This window comes from Carassius auratus, chromosome 29, assembly GCF_003368295.1.
Source record: "Carassius auratus strain Wakin chromosome 29, ASM336829v1, whole genome shotgun sequence".
In the NCBI taxonomy this organism is placed as follows: domain Eukaryota; kingdom Metazoa; phylum Chordata; class Actinopteri; order Cypriniformes; family Cyprinidae; genus Carassius; species Carassius auratus.
This window is the reverse complement of record NC_039271.1, coordinates 19,048,834-19,067,940: the sequence shown is the minus strand read 5'-3', so window position 1 is coordinate 19,067,940 and position 19,107 is coordinate 19,048,834. Positions and strand designations below refer to the sequence as shown.

Here is a 19,107-nt window from a genome sequence, read left to right as displayed (position 1 = left end):
GGTAACCATGACACACTTGTCCCTCAGAGGTGGTAAAATGCCTCCCGAATGGAAAGCCAGCACCTCGCGCTCAGCTCAGCTGCACCAAGACGGGTGCAGGGGAGGTGTGTTCCCTGTCCTGTCCATCAAACGCCCTTTTCCAGGCAGGTGAGTACCTCACTTTTTGGGATTTCTGTGGAACTTGGAGCATGTGATTCTGTGTTGTTGCTTGATTGGTTAAATTTGGGGGTAAAAAATGCACATTGTAAATGTCATGCATATAAAAGGAAATTATTTAAGTAGATAAGCACTTAATTTATTGTTATTGGCACAAGCAGTCCTTGCCCTCTGCTGCCCTCTAGTGTTTCAAATCTTATATCACATGTGCAATAGGGTCAATCTTGGTTTCAGCCATGATGCATATTTATGAGAATGCATGTGTATGAGAATTAACTCACAGTTGACAATAAATACATTAAATTGTCATAATTATAAATGTTAGATGACCATACAAACCATAAAAGGAAAACTGGTTTGTCCAGAGGACTGAGAATGTGATTTTTGACATTCTGAGAGAACGTGACTAGAAAGGAATGTTGCAATAATATTTCATAAGTACACCTGTCATCTCTGTGCACTGATTTGGTAACGGTATTAAGGTGTTTAGATGCCCAGAACTCGTCTGCAAGGACCATCGGCTTAGAGGAATGTGCATAAACATATTAACACCCAGAAGTAACTTCAGACAAGTCCTGATTCACTAAACTGTGGATCATCCACACAGCTCTTACACAAGGGCCACATTCTCACACAAAAAATAAACTGAATACAAATTATGTTCTCTAAAAACATGTTTTTAAGGAATTTTGACCATTTTTTTAGTAGAAAACAAGGAAAAATTGTTTGCATTTATAACAGCTAATATTATACATTACAAAAATAAGTATTCAAAATAGATTCTTTAAAATAATATTAAATGTAAAAAATATATATTTTTTTAATATGCACTAATCTAATGCTGTTTCCTAATAGTAAGTACAAGAATCCATTAAATGAATGAAATTACATTTTCATCTGTAAATAAGATCCATGTGAATCTGGGAATATGAGTATTTATCTTTGTAAGTGTGTGTGTGTGTTTATGACTTTTGGATTATCTGTACGTGCGTGTTAATGGTCTCCTTGGTTTCACACAGTGAGCACTAAAGCTGTATAAAACCTCTTTAATCCTGTTCACCCGGGGTCTGTAGCCACACGCCAACAGAAATATTCAGCCTGCCATTGTACGATTTGTGGCAAGGCCGAAGTCAGGCCAATGACTCTCTAGACAACTTCCCAGTACTCTGTCATTCTGACAGCCAACCCTCTCCACTCACACACACATACATCCACACGCACTACAAAACATTACTCAGGTGCATGCGGCACCTGAACCTGGAACATCTGTTTAAACGCTTTTTCTGTGTGTGTGTGTGTGTGTGTGTGTGTGTGTGTGTGTCTATGTGATTTAGACTCTGAGAACAGTTACACTCTGAGCTGCGGTGTACCTGTCCAGGCAGGTAAAGTTCCAGTGAAGAGGAACGTCACTACTTCCGGCAGTAGCTCCATGCAAACCTGCACAGGTACATCTTACATCTGTGTACATCCTGCACTGAACTCTGCACAGCTCTGAGACAAACACGACGTTCTCTCTCATAAACATGTATTTACAGTACTACAGTCAAGTTTGCACTACAAACAGTAGTCTATCATGCATTACAAAGCTAGCATGCACTACAAAGTGTAATATGCACTACAAAATATAGTGCACTAGGTCACTCGATTCACACAAACACACATAAGACCAAACACTTTTCCATTCCTTCCATTCCTTTTTCTCTTTTCTTTTCTTTTCTTTTCTTTCTCTTATTTAGTTTACTATTTCAATTCTTCACAATTCTTGTTTCATTGTTCTTTCTTTTTTTGTTCCCTTTCCTCGTTTTCTTCTATTGCTTCTTGTTTCCTTTACTTTATATTCTTCCTTTTTTTCTTTCCATTACACATCTTTCCTTGTTATCTTTTCCTTAAACTCTTTTAAATAAGTTTTTGTTTCCTTTCAAGAATTTGCTGTTTTCTTTACTTGCTTTATTTTTTTTTTCTTTTTCTGGTTTTGTTTTCCTTTTCTTCCCCTTTCTGCATTTTTTCTTTTTCTTTTCTGTTTCAGTCCATTTATCTCCTTTTTCTTCAATTTCATCTTTTCCTCTTCACTATTTTCTTGTTTCCTTTTAATATTTCTTACCTTGCTTTCCCTTCATCTTTTCTTTTCCTTTTTCTTTACTTTCATCTCCCCTTTTCTAATTTCTTTTTCTTTTTTCCTTTCCTTTCCTTTCCTTTCCTTCCTTTCCTTTCCTTTCCTTTCCTTTCCTTTATTTTTCTTTATCTGTTCTCTAGTTTCCTTTCCCTTCCTTTATCTCTTTTTCCTTTCCTTTCTTCTTTCCATTTCTTTTCTTTATTTTTTCCTCCTTTTATATTTTCCCCCTTTCCTTTGAATTTTTCTCTTTCGTTTCTCCTCTGCTTTTTCCTGTTTCTTTTCATTTTTTTTTTATCTCTTCTCCTTTTCCTCTTCCCCTTCCTTTATCAGTATTTATTTTTCCTTTCCTTTCCTTTCTAATTTTTCCTGCTGTTTCTTTTCCTTTTCTTTATCTCTTCTCCCATTTCCTATTCACTTTCCTTTATCTCTTCTTTTTTCCAATTTCCTTTCCTAGTAGTAGTCTTACATCTCATACTCTAGGTTCACTAAGGGCACTGACATTAACATGCCCTTGCCTTGTCCCAGAATGCCTCTCTGGCTTTTTTTGCCCCTCCAGCAGAGATCAGACAGGACAACTGTAAACGACTCATGTGTCATGTCCTGTTCCACTCCGTTACATTGCATGACAGACACTGGATCACTAAGAAAGGGCTGAGAGAATTAGTACAGGTCCCATCATTGAACCCTGGTCACAAACACACTACTATTATCCCCAGTACTTTCTCTTTCCCAGCTCTCAGAATTCGACATTCCCCATGTGGTTCATTGTGTAGATTTTGGACAGAAAAGCAAGACAGACAGCCTGCTTAGAAATACTCTTGTATACACACACACACACACACACACCGCTTCTTTGTTTTGGACGGCAAATATAGGAATGCTGTGAACCTGAGTAAATGACTCTGTGCTGGCTGCACATCTACATGCTGACAGATTTGATATAGACAGACGGGATTCTACCACAGCGGTTCCTGAGGGCCTCTACACAGGGCCCGGGGAGAACGAGTAAACAGACAGTTCACGCTCGATTCACACATTCTGAAATAAAGAAACACGGCTGAAAGGTTCACTACCAGACTCCTACAGCCAGGTCCAAAACCGCCACACGCTCGATATGGTTCTAGAACACCAGCTGAAGTCCTCAACCACAGTGTGTTCTCCCTTCAACTCCAGACCCTTCGTCTCCCTTCATTCTCTCGCTGATTTTGGACTTATTGTGCTTAACTAGATACTCACATTTTAAATACTTTGGAATGGGCCGCTCAGCCCACGGGACAGATTTAGTGTGTTTGAATGTTGGATTTCTAAAAGGCCTCATATTTTGTTGTTTTCCATGATTATTATCCAAACCATGCAAGGGAAAGTGAGACTTTGCCGATTTCCTGTCTATCAGAGACGCTGGCCCAGCCTGTGAAGCAGAAAGCACGGTTTAAGATCAAAGACGCTAAGTGCCACCTGAGACCCCGCAATAAAGAGAAACACAGGGAACTGGGAAAACAGGGCCTTCAGGGTGAGAAATAACACTCCAAAAACACTGCACGTTCAAAAGTATGTTTTCATAAAATGATGAAATATGTATAGTCTAAATCCTTTTCTTTTCTTTTTTGTCCTGTTTCATTTCCTTTCCTTTCTCTTTTTTAATTTCATATTTTCTCTTTCATTTCATTTCCTTTTATCTTCTTATTTTCTTTTATAATTTTACTTTTCCTGCTTTTTTTTCTCTTTTCCTTTAATCTTTATTGTTTCCTTGTTTTTATTTACTGTTTCCTGTTTTCTTTTCTTTTTTCACTACTTATTTTTCTTGTTCTCTTTACATTTTCTTTCTTCCCCGGTTTCTTTTCCTATTTCCTCTTTTCTCCTTTCTTTTTGCTCTTTACCTTCCCCTTCATGTTTTCTTCCAATTACTTTTCCCTTCACCTTTCACTTTTTTATTTTCTCTACTTTTTTCCCATTTCTATTTAATGTTCCCTATCAGTTTTTCTCTTGACCCTTTCTCTTTTACTTTCTCATTTGCATTTTCTCTTTTATTTGATCTTTTTACCCATTTCCTTTTCTTTTCTGTATCCGTTCTTTCTTCTTGTTTCCGGTTTCACTTACCTTTTGTCTTCTCCTTTCCTGACTCCATTCATATATCCTTCACATTTATCTTTCCTTTTCTTTCAGCAGCTGGTCAGTTCCCCTGCACAGATGACTGTCAGGTGACATTTGTGAATCTGAAGTGCGACTCTTCCAAAAAGCGCCGTCGTGGCCGCAAGTCTCCATCCAAAGAAGTCTCCCACATCACAGCGGAGTTTGAGATGGAAATGAAAGAAGAGGAAGCCTCAGGTAACATTGCCTTAATGTGTGTACATTCGTTCTCTCTACGTTTACAGTGTCATTCCATCTGTGAATTTAGAATTCAAATGTGACTGTCTTCATATTTATATATGTGTCAGAAACATGTAATGTGAACTGTGTGCGTGAGAAGACCAAACAGAGGCTGCAGAATGCCATGCGCACACTAAGGAAGTCCATCAGTAGGCAGCAGTTCTACATTCAGTTCTCCGGCACGGCGTACGAGGTGGCCCAGCGTGCCGCGCGTCAGACAGATGAAGATGAGACCTGCAGTATAGGACAGGTCCTCACCGACGGGAAGTGTGGTGAGTATTCTGGGAAATGCTTTTGTTTTCTGATCTGGTGTATTGAAGACAGGTTCATAAGTCTGTGTGTGTCTGGGTGCGTTTCTGTGTGTTCATGTGTCTCCCAGTCAGCTGCGGTGTGGGAACCTTCTACAGCGGAGAACAGGAACAGTGCGTGATATGTCCGCTAGGAACCTATCAGGACAGAGAGGGCCAGCTGTCCTGCGAGCCCTGCCCCAGCACCGAGGCACAGGGCATCGCAGGGGCCAAGAACGTCTCCGAGTGTGGAGGTGTGTGTGGGTGCACATTAGAAAACACCTAATCAATGAATAGCTTTGCGATGGTAATGAAACACCTATTGATTATTAGAACTGATTGATGCAAGACCATCCCCTTTTTTTAAATTAATCAATACATTTTGAAACTCCGGGTCAATATTGCCTGAAAATCCCAGAATTGCCCATAATAATGCAAATGTGAGACTTCTAATGAAGGACTGAGTAAAGTCTGGATCAATATGTAGAAGCTCTATTTGATCATTATAGCAGCTTAAGCACAATCGCACCTCAATACTACGCCATTTTTAGGCAATTCTCATGCATGTTTGCAGTGTACAGAATGCTCATAATACTTCAAAACTTAAATTCAGCTGACTATTGATTGAGTGTTTTTTGGGTGTAACATGCAATAAACCAATCAGAGTCTCATTTTCCATTCCCTTTAAGAGCCAGTTGCGTTTGTGCCATGACAGATTTGGTATTTACACAGCAGAATTTGGCAAGCACAAAGACAGAATATATATATATTAGCCTACAAAAAAAAATCATATGCATTGCAATCCTTACATTTTTTATATTTGCCATTGTGTGCTGCTGTGCATCCCTGTGTTTAATAAGCAGCGTGTACACTTTTTAAATAACAAAGAAACATTAGTGCCAGACTTATACCAGGTTTGAGCTGGTCTATGACGCAGTCTATTTTCAGCTCCTTAAAATAGCATTGCGCCAGAACACACCTCTTTTTTAGCCCTGGATGGGAAAATGTGAACGGTGCCAGACTGAAACTAGCAAACACAATTGCGCTGCTCCTTGCGTCGCATTGCACCGGGTGCATTATAGGGCCCTACATGTTTTTCTTAAACCACAGATTTTACTAACCCCCAAAATTTTTTAAGCCTTAGTGTGTAGTTCTGTTTTTATTATTAAATGTTGAAATTATTACTTAATTCATCCTCTGGTTGTAGGCCAGTGTCCTGTTGGTCAGTTCTCTGCTGATGGTTTCTGTCCGTGTCAGCCTTGCCCGCTGGGAACCTTCCAGCTTGAGCCGGGCCGTGTGGTGTGTTTCCCTTGTGGAGGAGGACTCATGACTAAACACACAGCAGCACATCCTTTAGAGACTGTGAAGCCAAAGGTAAGGTATGCTGGGAAACACTGCAACTCCTGGATAGCACTTTTTCTTATGTGCTTATATACACTAATTTGCATTCTCTCTCCCCTTGTTCCAGTTCACTGTGCTCTCGGGCATTATTATAATGCCATCACACACCGGTGCATCCGTTGCCCGGCTGGTACCTACCAGTCTGAGTCGGGACAGAACTACTGCATCACCTGCCCTGGAAACACCACTACAGATTTTGACGGCGCTAACAATGTATCTCACTGCAAAAGTAAGTCAGATTCTTGCAAATCCACTGACAGATCACATAATAAGCAGTGAATTCAAGGGTCTGTCTGTTTTATCCCGTGCAGATCAGCTATGTGGCGGTGAGCTGGGAGAATTTCATGGGGTACATCGAATCTCCCAACTATCCTGGTGACTATCCGTCTAATGTGAACTGCGTCTGGAGCATCAACCCTCCGAACAAGAGACGCATCCTTATTGTTGTGCCAGAGATCTTCCTCCCTATTGAGGATGAGTGTGGGGATGTTCTTGTCATGAGGAAGAGTGGTATGGTATACCTCTTGTTTTGGATGTTAGTTAATTATTGCTGCAAGAAACCATGTTATTGAGCCCCCCTTTTTTTAATTTAGCCCAGCCCTCATCTGTTTACAACTTATGAGACATGCCAAACTTATGAGCGACCAATCGCCTTCACCTCCCGTTCACGCAAGCTGTGGATCCAGTTCAAATCTAATGAGGGAAACAGCGGAAAGGGATTTCAGGTTCCATACGTCACTTACGATGGTAAGATAAAGTCCAAACACGACCACATCCAGTAGATCTACGCACCCACATTCAGATACAAATCACATACACATACAATTTTTGTTGTTGAAAGCAATGTGTTTGTCATTACAGAAGACTACCAGCAACTCATAGAGGACATTGTTCGAGACGGTCGACTTTATGCCTCAGAAAACCACCAGGAGATATTAAAAGTGAGCATTTTCACTACAGCATGTAACTGTAGTCAAACGTGACTTCATCTCCCACTTTTAATTCTCTGTTTCTGTGTTTTCAGGATAAGAAGCTGATTAAAGCACTGTTCGATGTGCTGGCTCACCCTCATAAACTACTTTAAATACACCGTGCAGGAATCAAAGGAGATGTTCCCGCGATCTTTTATCAAACTGCTTCGCTCCAAAGTGTCCAGGTTTCTACGGCCGTATAAATAGAAACCCGGCTCTGTCCCCATCTCTCTTCCTGTCTTTTCTCCACTAGCTCCCAGAAGGCCACACTACTGCAAGAAGATAAAGACGTTTGGCCTTCTTCCTGTCTGAGATTTGTCCATTGTACCTTTTTGTCTTTATTTTTTGATTGCTAATATTTATGTGCTTGATTTTTGCAAAAGCCCTCTTTGGATGTTTGGTGTCTACAGTATATATTTGTATATGGATGTATGTATATATATATATATGAGTGTGTGTGTATGTGTGTGCGCGTGTGTGCGTGTGAATGTAAATGATGTGCAAACTTATGGCATATTAGGACACATACAGATGCACACAGATATATATTCTTGTTTTGAAAAGGTTATTTTCATGCCCCTAATGTGCACAAGGGGTTTTAATATCCTAGTGCACTTAAAGTTTTCTTTTCAGACTGTATGAAAAATGAATCGCTTTCTGCTCGGACCACAACTTAAAAGACAAAGGCAGACAAATGAAAAAACAAGATAAAAGGCAAAGACTACCTGTCTGTACGAGAGTTACAGCTATGTGTATGTTGTTTAACTAGTATTTGGAGATTTAATTGCACTTTGAATTTTATATTTTGTGGAGAATAAGGAATCTAAGTTACTTTTTTCTCAATGTTTTTGTTGTATAGAGATGTTTTACTTTGGGTGTAGAAACATGAAATGTCCAAACTTCCTCACTATAGAATATAGAAAGATATTATCATCTATCCCTCTCCAGTAAACAGAAACAGATTTCATAATAATCATCTCATAATAAGTTTTTTTTTTTTGCAGTTTAATATGAAAAAAAGTGTTGAAGTACCATATTTAATTAGGTTGCTTATAATGTTGCATATATCATGTGCTTTAATTTCACATGATGCAATGGGTTTTCCATTAATCTGGTTGTTATCGTACATGGAACATTTGGAGAAATTGTAAATATGGTGATGTTTTTTATTTGCGCTGGTTGTGTCAAAAGCTCATGGAAGTGTACTAGTTTTTGATTCAGAACTACAACAAAAAATTCCATTTGGATTAAGAGTCTTACAGTCTGTTTATAGTTCTAACACATATTACATCATAATATATCACCTTTGTGCTGTGCACAAAGAGACATATTTTGCTCTTCTTGTTGAACTGGGGATGAAAGTCAGAGGCTGTTTGTTAAACAGATGACATACCTGAAAAATGTGAATGTTGACTGGCAAAAAACAAAAACAAAAAAAACCATAGAGATTCAGATCATTTCCCCTAACAAAACAGCAGAATGCTGTAGGAAGAAGAAACAAAAATATACTTTGAGTATCTGTAGTTCGGGTACAGTTTATTTAATATTATTTGCCCATTTTGTTTAAACTGATTTGGTGATCTTTTTTTATATGAGTGCACAAAAAGGGCACAAAAAAAATAAATCTAAATGTGCCATAAAGTCACAGAAGGTCATTTTACAGTATTCTGCATAGTTCTGCTTTGGTATGAGCCACTTATTCATGCTTGTATTTCTAATATCTACATAAGGACAAGGAAACACATTCACTCTTACTTTGAGCATAAATAAACATACCTTCATGCATTATCTAATTACACACAAATGCATCCATATCATATCCATATTATTATGCTAGCACAGTAATTTATGATTTGTGAGATAACCACAGGTTATTGTTGGTCTTTGTGTGTGTGTGTGTGTGTGTGTGTGTGTGTCTGTGTGTGAATCACATGTTATAGTCTCATTTGATTAATAAAACAAAGGCATGTGACTGTTTGAGGCACTGTTACCATTAGAAAAGAAGACGACGAATGTTTGACATGTAAAATCAACAAATACACTCACCTTGATGGCTTCACACACATATATAAATAGCTAATTTTCCCCTCAGAATGAGTGACTCAAGAATGACTCAAGACTGCCTGCTGGCATCATTTGTAAGCTTTACGAAAAGAGATGTGTAAATTATGTACAAATGCTAGTTTTTAATTAGTTAATATTTACAGTAGAAGGAGGCAATATGCTGGGGAAGGTGACAGTCTAACATGAACAGGCTAGTGATAGTATGGAAGGCTTTGATAGTACGCTTCCCATCAAGATAAATGACCCCATTTCAAAAGAATGAATGAAATCAACCCTCAAAGCTGTGTAGAAGAGAATGTGGATTATTGTTAAGAACTCACTTTATTAATAAATCATTCAAATATGCTGTGTGTTGTATGTGTGTTTTTTGTTGACCTTCTGGTTATCATTTGACACATTTTTTTGCTTATACTTATTTTTTCTTATATTAGTTAAATTGGTTAAATCTAAGTGGAGGTTAAGAAAATTAGGGAAAATGACCCTAATGTAACCCTAACGGCATTGAGAATGATTTGTTGCCCTCTTGTGGTCATGTTAATATATCCCAAACTATAATGAAGCTGTCTCCCACAAAGAGGCAGTGTGCACCAAGATTTCTTAAGCAATTTCTAATGATTTTTTTATTGATTAGTTTCTGTTTGCTTCTGCGTAATGTTTGAACTCATTTGTAAAGCTAAAAAGGTTGATATTCGTATTTTCATAACTACCAGACAGGTCAAGACTTATATGCGTTTAGTATATCATTATCTATGATTAAGTTTTAAAAGCTAATGCTACTTACATTCAGGTCAATGTCAGACAAAAATGTATCGTTGGTTTAGCACAGAGATTGATGTAAATGATAGATATATATTACAGATATATAAACATCCATCCATTCCATCCAAGGCTCATGAATATTAATTACGTACGTGACGTTTATACAGTAGACGCCTAACTGATTGGTTGAAAGAGAGACGTTGATTCTGATTCCGCTGTGGAACATTTGTGTTTGAGTGCTTCAATCGTCGTTTCATGTTAATATAAAACGTCCAAGCGTATTTTTAAATGTGTACAAAAGTAGCTAACACATGATTTGGCGAAATTAATATCGATTATTATCAAATATAATATTGTAATACTTCGCGAACAGTGAAAAATTATTTGGATTATTTTCTGTGAACAACAAAACCGGTTTTATCAACAACAGAGATTAAGTTAGCGTTACGTTTCATGACTAAAATCTCTTGGCCATAGTAAAATTCGCAAGAGGAGGAGAGAAAGATCCAGGGCAGCGCGAAGGGGGAGTGTCTCCGACCGGGAGACACACACACATAACCGGGGCACCACGAGACTTCAGTTCAAACAAACCAGCGGGAGCCTCTGCGAACCGGACCCGCTGCGTTTTCACGCTCTTCCCGTTGATTTATTAGGTGTCTTTACCAGCGCGTTCCAGAAAACGTGTCGGCGTCAGACGCTTGAGTTTGAATAGGTAAGTATATTTTCTAGTATGTAGATCAGCACTGCATAGTTTTGAATATGCATGAATATTTAAGGGTGCGCTTTTATAAACGATGCTCGTCTGTTTGGAAAGCGGATACGGTTGCCATAGATACAGTCAATTCGTGAACGCTTGTTAAACAGGCGTGATTATTTTTTTGGCATTGATATTCTGTGTTGCTTTTATTTCTTGTTATCAACTGGATTACAATGTTTATCTGGCAAAGCACACATTGTAAAATTAGACTCAGTGAAAAGCTCATTTTTATTTAGTTAATTTAGGGCTCTTTTTGTAGGCAGAAACAGAAATCCTTACAAGTATGTCGGTATTAATTTTTGTAAATTATATCATTAGAATCATGTTTTTAACATGTAGCATGTAGTATATGTATTTACTATAAGTACACTTTAAGTGTATATGTTTACTGTGGTATCACCACATTGCTTTTTGTAAGAGTAAATTATCATATTTTTGTTTAGTTTTCATTTGATCATCATTCAAAGCTTTTGTACCACATAGTTTTACTTAGTTTGCTTAGTCATCATCTATCTTTATGAAGTGTTATTCCTTTTATTCTACATATCTTACGATGTTTTAGGTGTTTCTTAATGGTTTGAGCACTCATGTTTTTCTCAAGGAGTGGAGTAGAATGCTTTCGGCTTCTCCCCTCCTTGTTATTTCAGTTAAAAATAAAAATTTTGCTCCCCTTTCTTTCAGAGGGCTTTTGTGTCCTCTTTTTTCCCTCAAACAATTGTCTCTGTTGTGTTGCATCTTTTTTTTTTTTTGACATCTTAAAAGTACAGGGAACTCTATTGCTAGTAATGGAAATTATGGCAGAATGGTTACCATGGCTTTGTGTAAGATCTCGGAGCTGACACACAGGAGAGTGGGACATACCGCCATCAACCGCACGTCTGATTGTGGGTTTTGATAATATGCGGCTGTCACCGCTCAAACCTCCCTTTATCTTGTTTCTCATGCCTTTTTTTCTCAGGTGTATTGTGGCCACTGGTGTAGTGTGATTGAGGGGAAGCATGCAGGCTCGCTATCCCAGCAGCGGATCTGTACGGTGGGCCAACCACTGAATACGGTCCTGGACCGTCCCAAAGACTTGCACTAGACCACCTGAGCCCAGCTAAAGTGGAAACCCTTTAACTGAGCACCGCAGACAAGTGCGTGTGTGAGAGAGAAAGTCATAGTGTGTGTGTGTTGCCATGGCTTTCACACTTTCCGAAATCATGGCAGCCCGACGACAGCAGCAACAGTCGCAGAGAGGAGGAAGAGGAGTTGTAGAGGTGGACGAATACAGCTCCAACCCGACTCAAGCCTTCACCTTCTACAACATCAACCAGGGTCGCTTCCAGCCGCCCCACGTCCACATGTAAGAAACTCACTCATTTGGTATGGGCCGCTATGGTCAGCTAGTCCAAAAAGTGTCTTTTTTAGATTATAAGCAGCAGCACTTTAGTTTGCTTTCTGACAACATGCATTGCTTTAGCTGTCAGTTAGCATGTTAAACTTCTCTCACTGGGATGTTCAACACCTTTAAAGCACCGCCGGTGCAGCCATTGATATTTAGATGGACATGCTGCTTTAAAAATTATGCTGTCTTTTAAGCATAAAAGCGTTTTGTTTAAGCGTTGTGTTTTTTAAAACGCCGAAAACTGAAACTGAAATCAACCAATTGAGAACTAGAGATTTTTCATAATTGTGGGTTTCTTGAAGAGAGCTTTTTTGTTTGACTAATAACTAGGGGAATAATGCCACTGTTGTCTTTTATAGAGCTGCTTTACAACATAATTTGAATTTGTCTCATATTGTTTCTTTTGCATTCATATTGTGCAAAGTGCTATATTAATAAACGTGACCTGACTTGACCAATCATGCAGGAAACTAACTAGCTAATTGCTTTTGAAAATATGTGTGGTTTTGCACATGCTGTTGTCCATCAGTGGATTTTTCTCATTGTTTCCTTAACTTATATTTATTCATACTAATTTACAAAGGAAAACAGGTCACAACTATATATCTGCAAATGTGCATGAATGTCTGCGTGTGTGTTGTAGGTAGAGTCTGTGTGGTCGACCCAGAAGGAGATGCTCTAAAGTGGGCCATTCTTATTCAAAACTCTGCTTTGTTCCTCAGAGACACGTTTCTGCAAATAAAACCGTGAAGCCGTGAGGGAACGATATATAACCTTATGTATTGCCACACCTCTCTCTCTCCCTCTATCTTTCCACAGGGTAGATCCGTTACCCCACGACAGCCCCAAGCCCCCGGGCTACACGCGGTTTGTCTGTATCTCCGACACACACTCGCGCACTGACACTATTCAGATGCCGTACGGTGACGTCTTACTGCACACTGGAGACTTCACAGAGCTCGGCCTGCCCAGCGAAGTCAAGAAGTTTAACGACTGGCTTGGTGAGATTATTTTTTTCTCTTCTTTAAGAAACCGTTTGTCAGATAAAATCAGATAAAGAAAATGTACACAATACATTTATGGGATCTCTGACTAAATCTGCATACTCTTTAAAGAATTTTTCTGCACTGATTTTGTGGCTTTAAATATGATAAAATATATTAAACGGAGCTGAGAGAGCTGCAGTCTTATTCTTAGCAAAAAAGCATATTCAGATTAGCCAAAGTAAGTGAACATGCAATACCGTATGTGGGATGTGTGAAGATCTGTGAATGATCTGCAGAAGCCTAGTTTGTGTACTATGAAAACAAAGTACCAGTCCAAAAATACTGTTTATTGTAACTCAGATGCAGAACAGCTCATTCTGAACATTCATAGCTTTGTGATGTCAGCTACAGTAGATATTATTGCATCTCAATGAATAAAAAGCCTTTGATAAAATAATTTTGAATGCAAAAACATTTTAAGTCATTTTATCACAAGGAGAATATGGAGGTTTAAGATGTTTATCTTGTAGACCATCAGAAGCATGTAGAGGTCATTGTCATGATACCTTTTTTTTATTTGTAACTTCTCTGTACACGTGTCCAAAAAAAGTAAGAATGGATCTGTAATAAATAAAGAGACTCAGAAGGATGACTGGTGGTGTTTCAGGAGAGGGGAATAGAAAGCAGGAGATCTGGATGGATGTATGAAGGTTAGTCAGCGGGGTGCAGGAGATACCAGTAAGATTACGACTCCCGCTCGTGTGTCTCATCTTCTTTCCCGCTATTGATTCTCTGCTTTCCTGCCTCTCTCTTTCTTTCAGGCACGCCGTCCCTGTGCCAAAAAGGAAGTTCTCGCGTTTGTTCTCGCGTTTTGTCTCTGTATAAATATTTATAACGTGGTTCTTTTTCTCGTCTCTGTATCTTTGCTCCTGTGTATCTGAGAGAACTCGCAGCACACATGCTTCACACCTGTCTTTATCCAGCAACAATCCTCAGAGATATGATTTACTTTTTACCTCACAATACTTTAAAGTGTGTGCAAATACACACTCACGCACACACAGTCTCACATGGACTTCCTCATATGGTGATGCTCTTAACTCTAACCTAGTCTCATGGCCCTTTTCCTTGTCAGTTATATATATTTTTTTCCTTTTTGCCTCAACATTGATGTTTTTGCAAAATCTGTTTCCTCTTTTTTTTTTCTCTGGGCTCTTTGAGACTGCTTGAGCTGTAAGCTTTAATATTTCAGCCAGTTTGGGAACTTTAATAATGGAGCATCACCTTAGACCTCAAAGTATAATGAATAATGTGGATCCAAACTCTAGTTATCAGGTATAACAGAGATTTGTATAATAGCTCAGAAAACTTGTGTTATGTGTTATACTTGTTACTATATTTTGTGTTTTAGCATCAGGATAGCTATAATAGCTCATGGTGTGAGATACTGGGAATAAACAGTAAGATGTGTCACAGCAATCAAAAATGTCTGTCTTGTGTGTGTTAAGACACAAAAACATTGCAAAATGGATTGCTGTGGACTAGACTGATAAGAGTTATGATCAGTGATATGGAAATACATAATTGGTTGTCTTCTAAAGCCACTTTATGTTATGTCTATGTAATAATTGACTAATCTGCTGTAATAATGTGCTTTCTTTACCTTCATTTATAGACTTTCCGCAGTAAAAAAAAAATCATATAAATGATTAACTGATTTATTAATTGAAATATTGTTCAAAAGTTTGGTCGGTAAGATTTACATCACTCATGATTATATTATTGTTGCAGTCTTTTGACCATTTGACCACACTTGTGAACTGTAGATGTCCATTATGAACTATTATTGCCCATTTAATACCTTTTTACATAATGTACTTTTTAAATTGTTTACTCTTTGTGAAAAGAGCTTTTTTGTCTTTTGACTAGATGACAAAAATACTGTTTTTTCACTCATGTGAGAAATGATTACAGCATAGTCTCATTTGCCGGTTTGTCTGCCCAAGCAGTTAATTTGAATTCGAACGAAGAAACCGTTAGGAAGTACAGATGTTCATGAATTAACAATGCTAATATATGAATGTTTAGCAGAAGTGTTGGAGCGCAGTTAAAGCTGTGTGATTTTAAGCAGATCTGTATCTTCACAGGTCTCTGTGTATGTTTATCAGTCTTGAATCATTTGCCTGCTGAACAACTGTACTAGCAGGAGAAACAGTGCCTTTGTAACCTTTGGGCTTACACTGACTGGAGAGCATGCTTCAGGATCATTTCTTGGCTTTATCAAGAACTGTGTAAAGGATATATCTGACATGAATTCCCAGTAATCACAAGTGTTACTACAACCTTCCTGGAGATCATAGACGTGGCTGAAATCTGCTGTACTGGCTGGGTGTTTTGCTGAAGAATACAATCAATAGTTATTTTATGTTATGTCAGTCCAGACTCTAGTAGTAGTCCAGTTCAATTTGAGATGAAGTTTGCTTGTTTGAGCTCTTGAAGGTTTTTCACTGTTGTTTTCTGTACGTTTAAGACAATTTGCGCACAGCCACGGCTGAATTTTTGAGTGTGAATCTGTTATTGTTTCTCATACTCTTTTTCTAAGTCATTATGTGCAGACCAGGGTTAGAGAAGCAGGTTGAAATAGATAATAGCCTATGCTTCTCTTTCTCTCAGGTCAGGAAGGTTCAGTAGTTCCCCCATCTTGTTTTGTCCTGTCCACATTATGAATAATAGATTAGCTCAATGGTGATGTGACAGCTGCGTGGGCTGTGAGATGTGTGTGGGGTGGAAGAATCTTGGGGAAAAAGTTTACACCTTTCTAACTCCATTTCTTTTTCCTCTCTCTCCTCTCAACTTTGGAGTTTTCACTCCATTCTCTGGTCTGTATCTGGAGAGAAAACCATCATGAAACTTTAATGTGCTCTCTCTTTCTCTCCTTTCAAGCTCAACAGCTCTTTTTTTTTCCGTTTTTTTTCCCCACCCTGCCATGGGTTTACTTAGCTGAAGGTTTAGCTATGGATTATAAACGAGAAAGCTTGACACTCCTCACATTAAATCTTTGTGTATTTTTGCGGTTGAATAATTTGTGTCTATGGATCTCTGTGTGTATGGCATATTATTAGTTTAGTACTGGAACATTTTAAAACTTTTTCATAAATGCTTTTCTTGCAAATTAAAGAAGATTGATGCAGATTATACATGGAATATTAATTTAAAAAGTAATAATAGGAATAGATAGCCTATTTTATTTAATTGTATGCTTTTATTTTCCAATGGAAAACAAAAGGAGAATTTTTAAAAAATGAATTTCTCTTTTCCATTAAATGAGCGATTCATAGTGACTATGTTCTGTCAGGATCTAAAATGGAAACAAAAGCACTAGACATGCAGCCCATACAACTCTATGCTTACGTTATTTTGTAGTATGATTAGCAGTAAACTGAAATTTTCTAATGTACAAACAAGAAAGTAACATTTTTCAGAAAGTAAAAACATTCTGAAGAGGAAATACTGAGTACATAATGAGAAAATTTCACCATCATTTCAATTCTCTATCTGTTGTTTTGTACAACTATATCTACACATGCACGCAGTATTATGTAGAGAGTCTATGTTCTCACCTTGTGCCCTGCCACCTGTGTGTGAGTTCTTATCCATGGGTGGATGCTGTGTGTGTGTGTGTGTGTTCCTCTCGTAATACTGTATGTTTACATTTCACATGGGCACATGAAGAAACACAAAGAACACCTACACTGTTTATGTGTTTGTGCACGTTGGCAGAAAGATTCTTCTCTCCACTTCTTCAAAGCGTCACTGTTTTCTGTTGAGCCGGGATTATGGACTAAAAAAAAAGATCTGAAAAGAGGGAAGAGGTTGAACCGAAGGGTTGAAACAAGTGAGAAGTATGTATCAAATAAATCAAATGTCAGAAATCTGCATTAAAGGGGTCATATCATGCAAAATCAAATCTTCCTTGATCTTAGTTTTTAAATAAAAGCGTTTGATGCTCTATCCAAAAAAAAAAAACTGTTATGATCTGTGCTTCCTTAACTTCCTTAACTTCAGATAGTTTAACACTTGGCCACCCACGTTTGAACTTTACTCTCGGCTCAGCTCAGATTGTTTTATGAATCTGTTGCAATGAAATCAAGACTTTGCAAGGTAGCTGTTATTGAAGTATGGGATGCTGCAAACTATTTTAGACTAGACCAACAACCCACACAGCATTGCTGCCCATTTTACATGTGAAGAGGGCGTTTATATGGATGTCTCAAAAGCATGGGGGAAAAAACAGCCTGTTAATGGTTAAAAAGGCTCCGAAAGTGGGTTGAAATGGTCATGGAACAATTTCATTTGGGGGCAAAAAATTTGTAAAAATATGCATAATATTTGTACCCCAAATTCTCTAAATACAAAGGGGAATTCTTAAAAAAAAAAAACAGTATTATGATGACCAAAATAAACAAAACATTGAATCAGTCAGCACCATCATCTACACTTGATGTATGTATCAGATAAAGAAATCAAGAAAAAGAATCTTTCAAAATCTCAAAGTATGGGTATTGAATGCTGTACGCTGTGAAACAGAAAAGAGAGGCAGGTATTTTCAGTTTTTCATTTTGATGTATTGTAGTGACAAATTATTTATCAACAGTGCATACACTGACAGGTTTAAACTGAAACTGAATTTTTTTTTGTCATTTGCCTAAACATGACAAAATCTTTTAATTAGTGCTGTCAAAATTAGCGCGTTAACGCATTCGATTAATTTGAAATATTTAACGCGTTAAAAAAAAATAACGCAATTAACGCGGTTGCAGTTTTTTTTTTTATTTCCAGTTGTGGCCTATGTGTGTTCAACGTGCAAAGAAATATGGATAAGCCCAAGGAAGGACTTTTAGACGGAAAGTTTCAGTATAAAACTCTGCCGGATTACTCTTCAATCTGCCACAAGAAACAGCAACATTAAAATCATGAACTAAAATGTCATTGTTTAAAAAAAAAAAAAAAAAACAATGACTGTAACAGTGCATAAATCAGACCTTTCTGTAACGCTAACGTTAATAAGCTTAAACGAAAATAACGAAATAATTGTGTAGCGGAGTATTTTTTGTACACAGTGCCGCGAGCTGTCAATCACTCCTGTGCGCGTGCATCACTGTCCTCCTCAGCTGCAGCAACTTGTGCTCTCTCTCTTCATCAAGCTTTAAAACAAAAAGGGGACAAAAAGATCATATTGTCTTTGTGCATGGGCTATAGATTAATTAGATAAATTAATATCTAAATTTGTGTCTTGCCGTCTACGGTATTTGTTTAGAACTTAGAAAAAAGATGCTGCAGCCAATGAGCAGCCAGCGGGGGCTGCAGGACGACTCAACCTCCGCAGACAGTTTTTAATGTTTATCAGACAATAAATACTCAAGATTTTGCTTTAGTATAACTCACAACGAGTTTCACACACCTTCTCCGGCCACGTTGAGTTGTTGACACTTAACAGTGGGAAAAGCGACACATGCGCTATTCACTTGTATAACTTAAGGGTGAATGGGTAATGTAGTTTCTGCTCTGGGTGGGATGAATTAGGAAGCTTGCATTGTGAAGGGCGCTCTGAAAATCGGCAGTGCAGGTAAAAGATTAAAACCTCTATTAAAACAGATGTCCAGATGAGCGTACCGGTACGCTACAAGCACGTTCTGGGCGCACGGAGAGGTGGCGGTACGCTCAAGAGCTATATTTGGAAGTGGCGGTACTGAGTACCGGTGCATACTGGCCCACTTAAAGCACTGGCAATGACTATACTTTGGAATTTTTTTGCAGTCCACTTAGAATTCAACATGGAAATCATTTTTGTTTTTTATT

The 19,107-nt window shown here is 38.1% G+C and overlaps 2 protein-coding genes across 2 annotated transcripts in view; both read left to right on the top strand.

The window, feature by feature from the left end:
* LOC113048287 (signal peptide, CUB and EGF-like domain-containing protein 1) overlaps positions 1 to 9,703 on the top strand; it is a 57,264-nt gene extending 47,561 nt beyond the window's left edge. The window contains 15 exon segments of the mRNA XM_026210006.1: positions 28 to 147; positions 1,491 to 1,601; positions 3,663 to 3,779; positions 4,436 to 4,594; positions 4,705 to 4,908; positions 5,016 to 5,177; positions 6,131 to 6,262; positions 6,265 to 6,297; positions 6,392 to 6,553; positions 6,636 to 6,664; positions 6,666 to 6,839; positions 6,918 to 7,071; positions 7,186 to 7,265; positions 7,349 to 7,396; positions 7,398 to 9,703. Of these exon segments, the coding sequence (XP_026065791.1) occupies positions 28 to 147; positions 1,491 to 1,601; positions 3,663 to 3,779; positions 4,436 to 4,594; positions 4,705 to 4,908; positions 5,016 to 5,177; positions 6,131 to 6,262; positions 6,265 to 6,297; positions 6,392 to 6,553; positions 6,636 to 6,664; positions 6,666 to 6,839; positions 6,918 to 7,071; positions 7,186 to 7,265; positions 7,349 to 7,396; positions 7,398 to 7,502 (1,790 nt within the window). The 3' untranslated portion in view covers positions 7,503 to 9,703.
* A 631-nt stretch (positions 9,704 to 10,334) lies between these two features.
* LOC113048284 (metallophosphoesterase domain-containing protein 1) overlaps positions 10,335 to 19,107 on the top strand; it is a 30,841-nt gene continuing 22,068 nt past the window's right edge. The window contains exons 1-3 of the mRNA XM_026210004.1: positions 10,335 to 10,830; positions 11,834 to 12,220; positions 13,082 to 13,263. Of these exons, the coding sequence (XP_026065789.1) occupies positions 12,054 to 12,220; positions 13,082 to 13,263 (349 nt within the window). The 5' untranslated portion in view covers positions 10,335 to 10,830; positions 11,834 to 12,053. The remainder of the gene's footprint in view (positions 10,831 to 11,833; positions 12,221 to 13,081; positions 13,264 to 19,107) is intronic.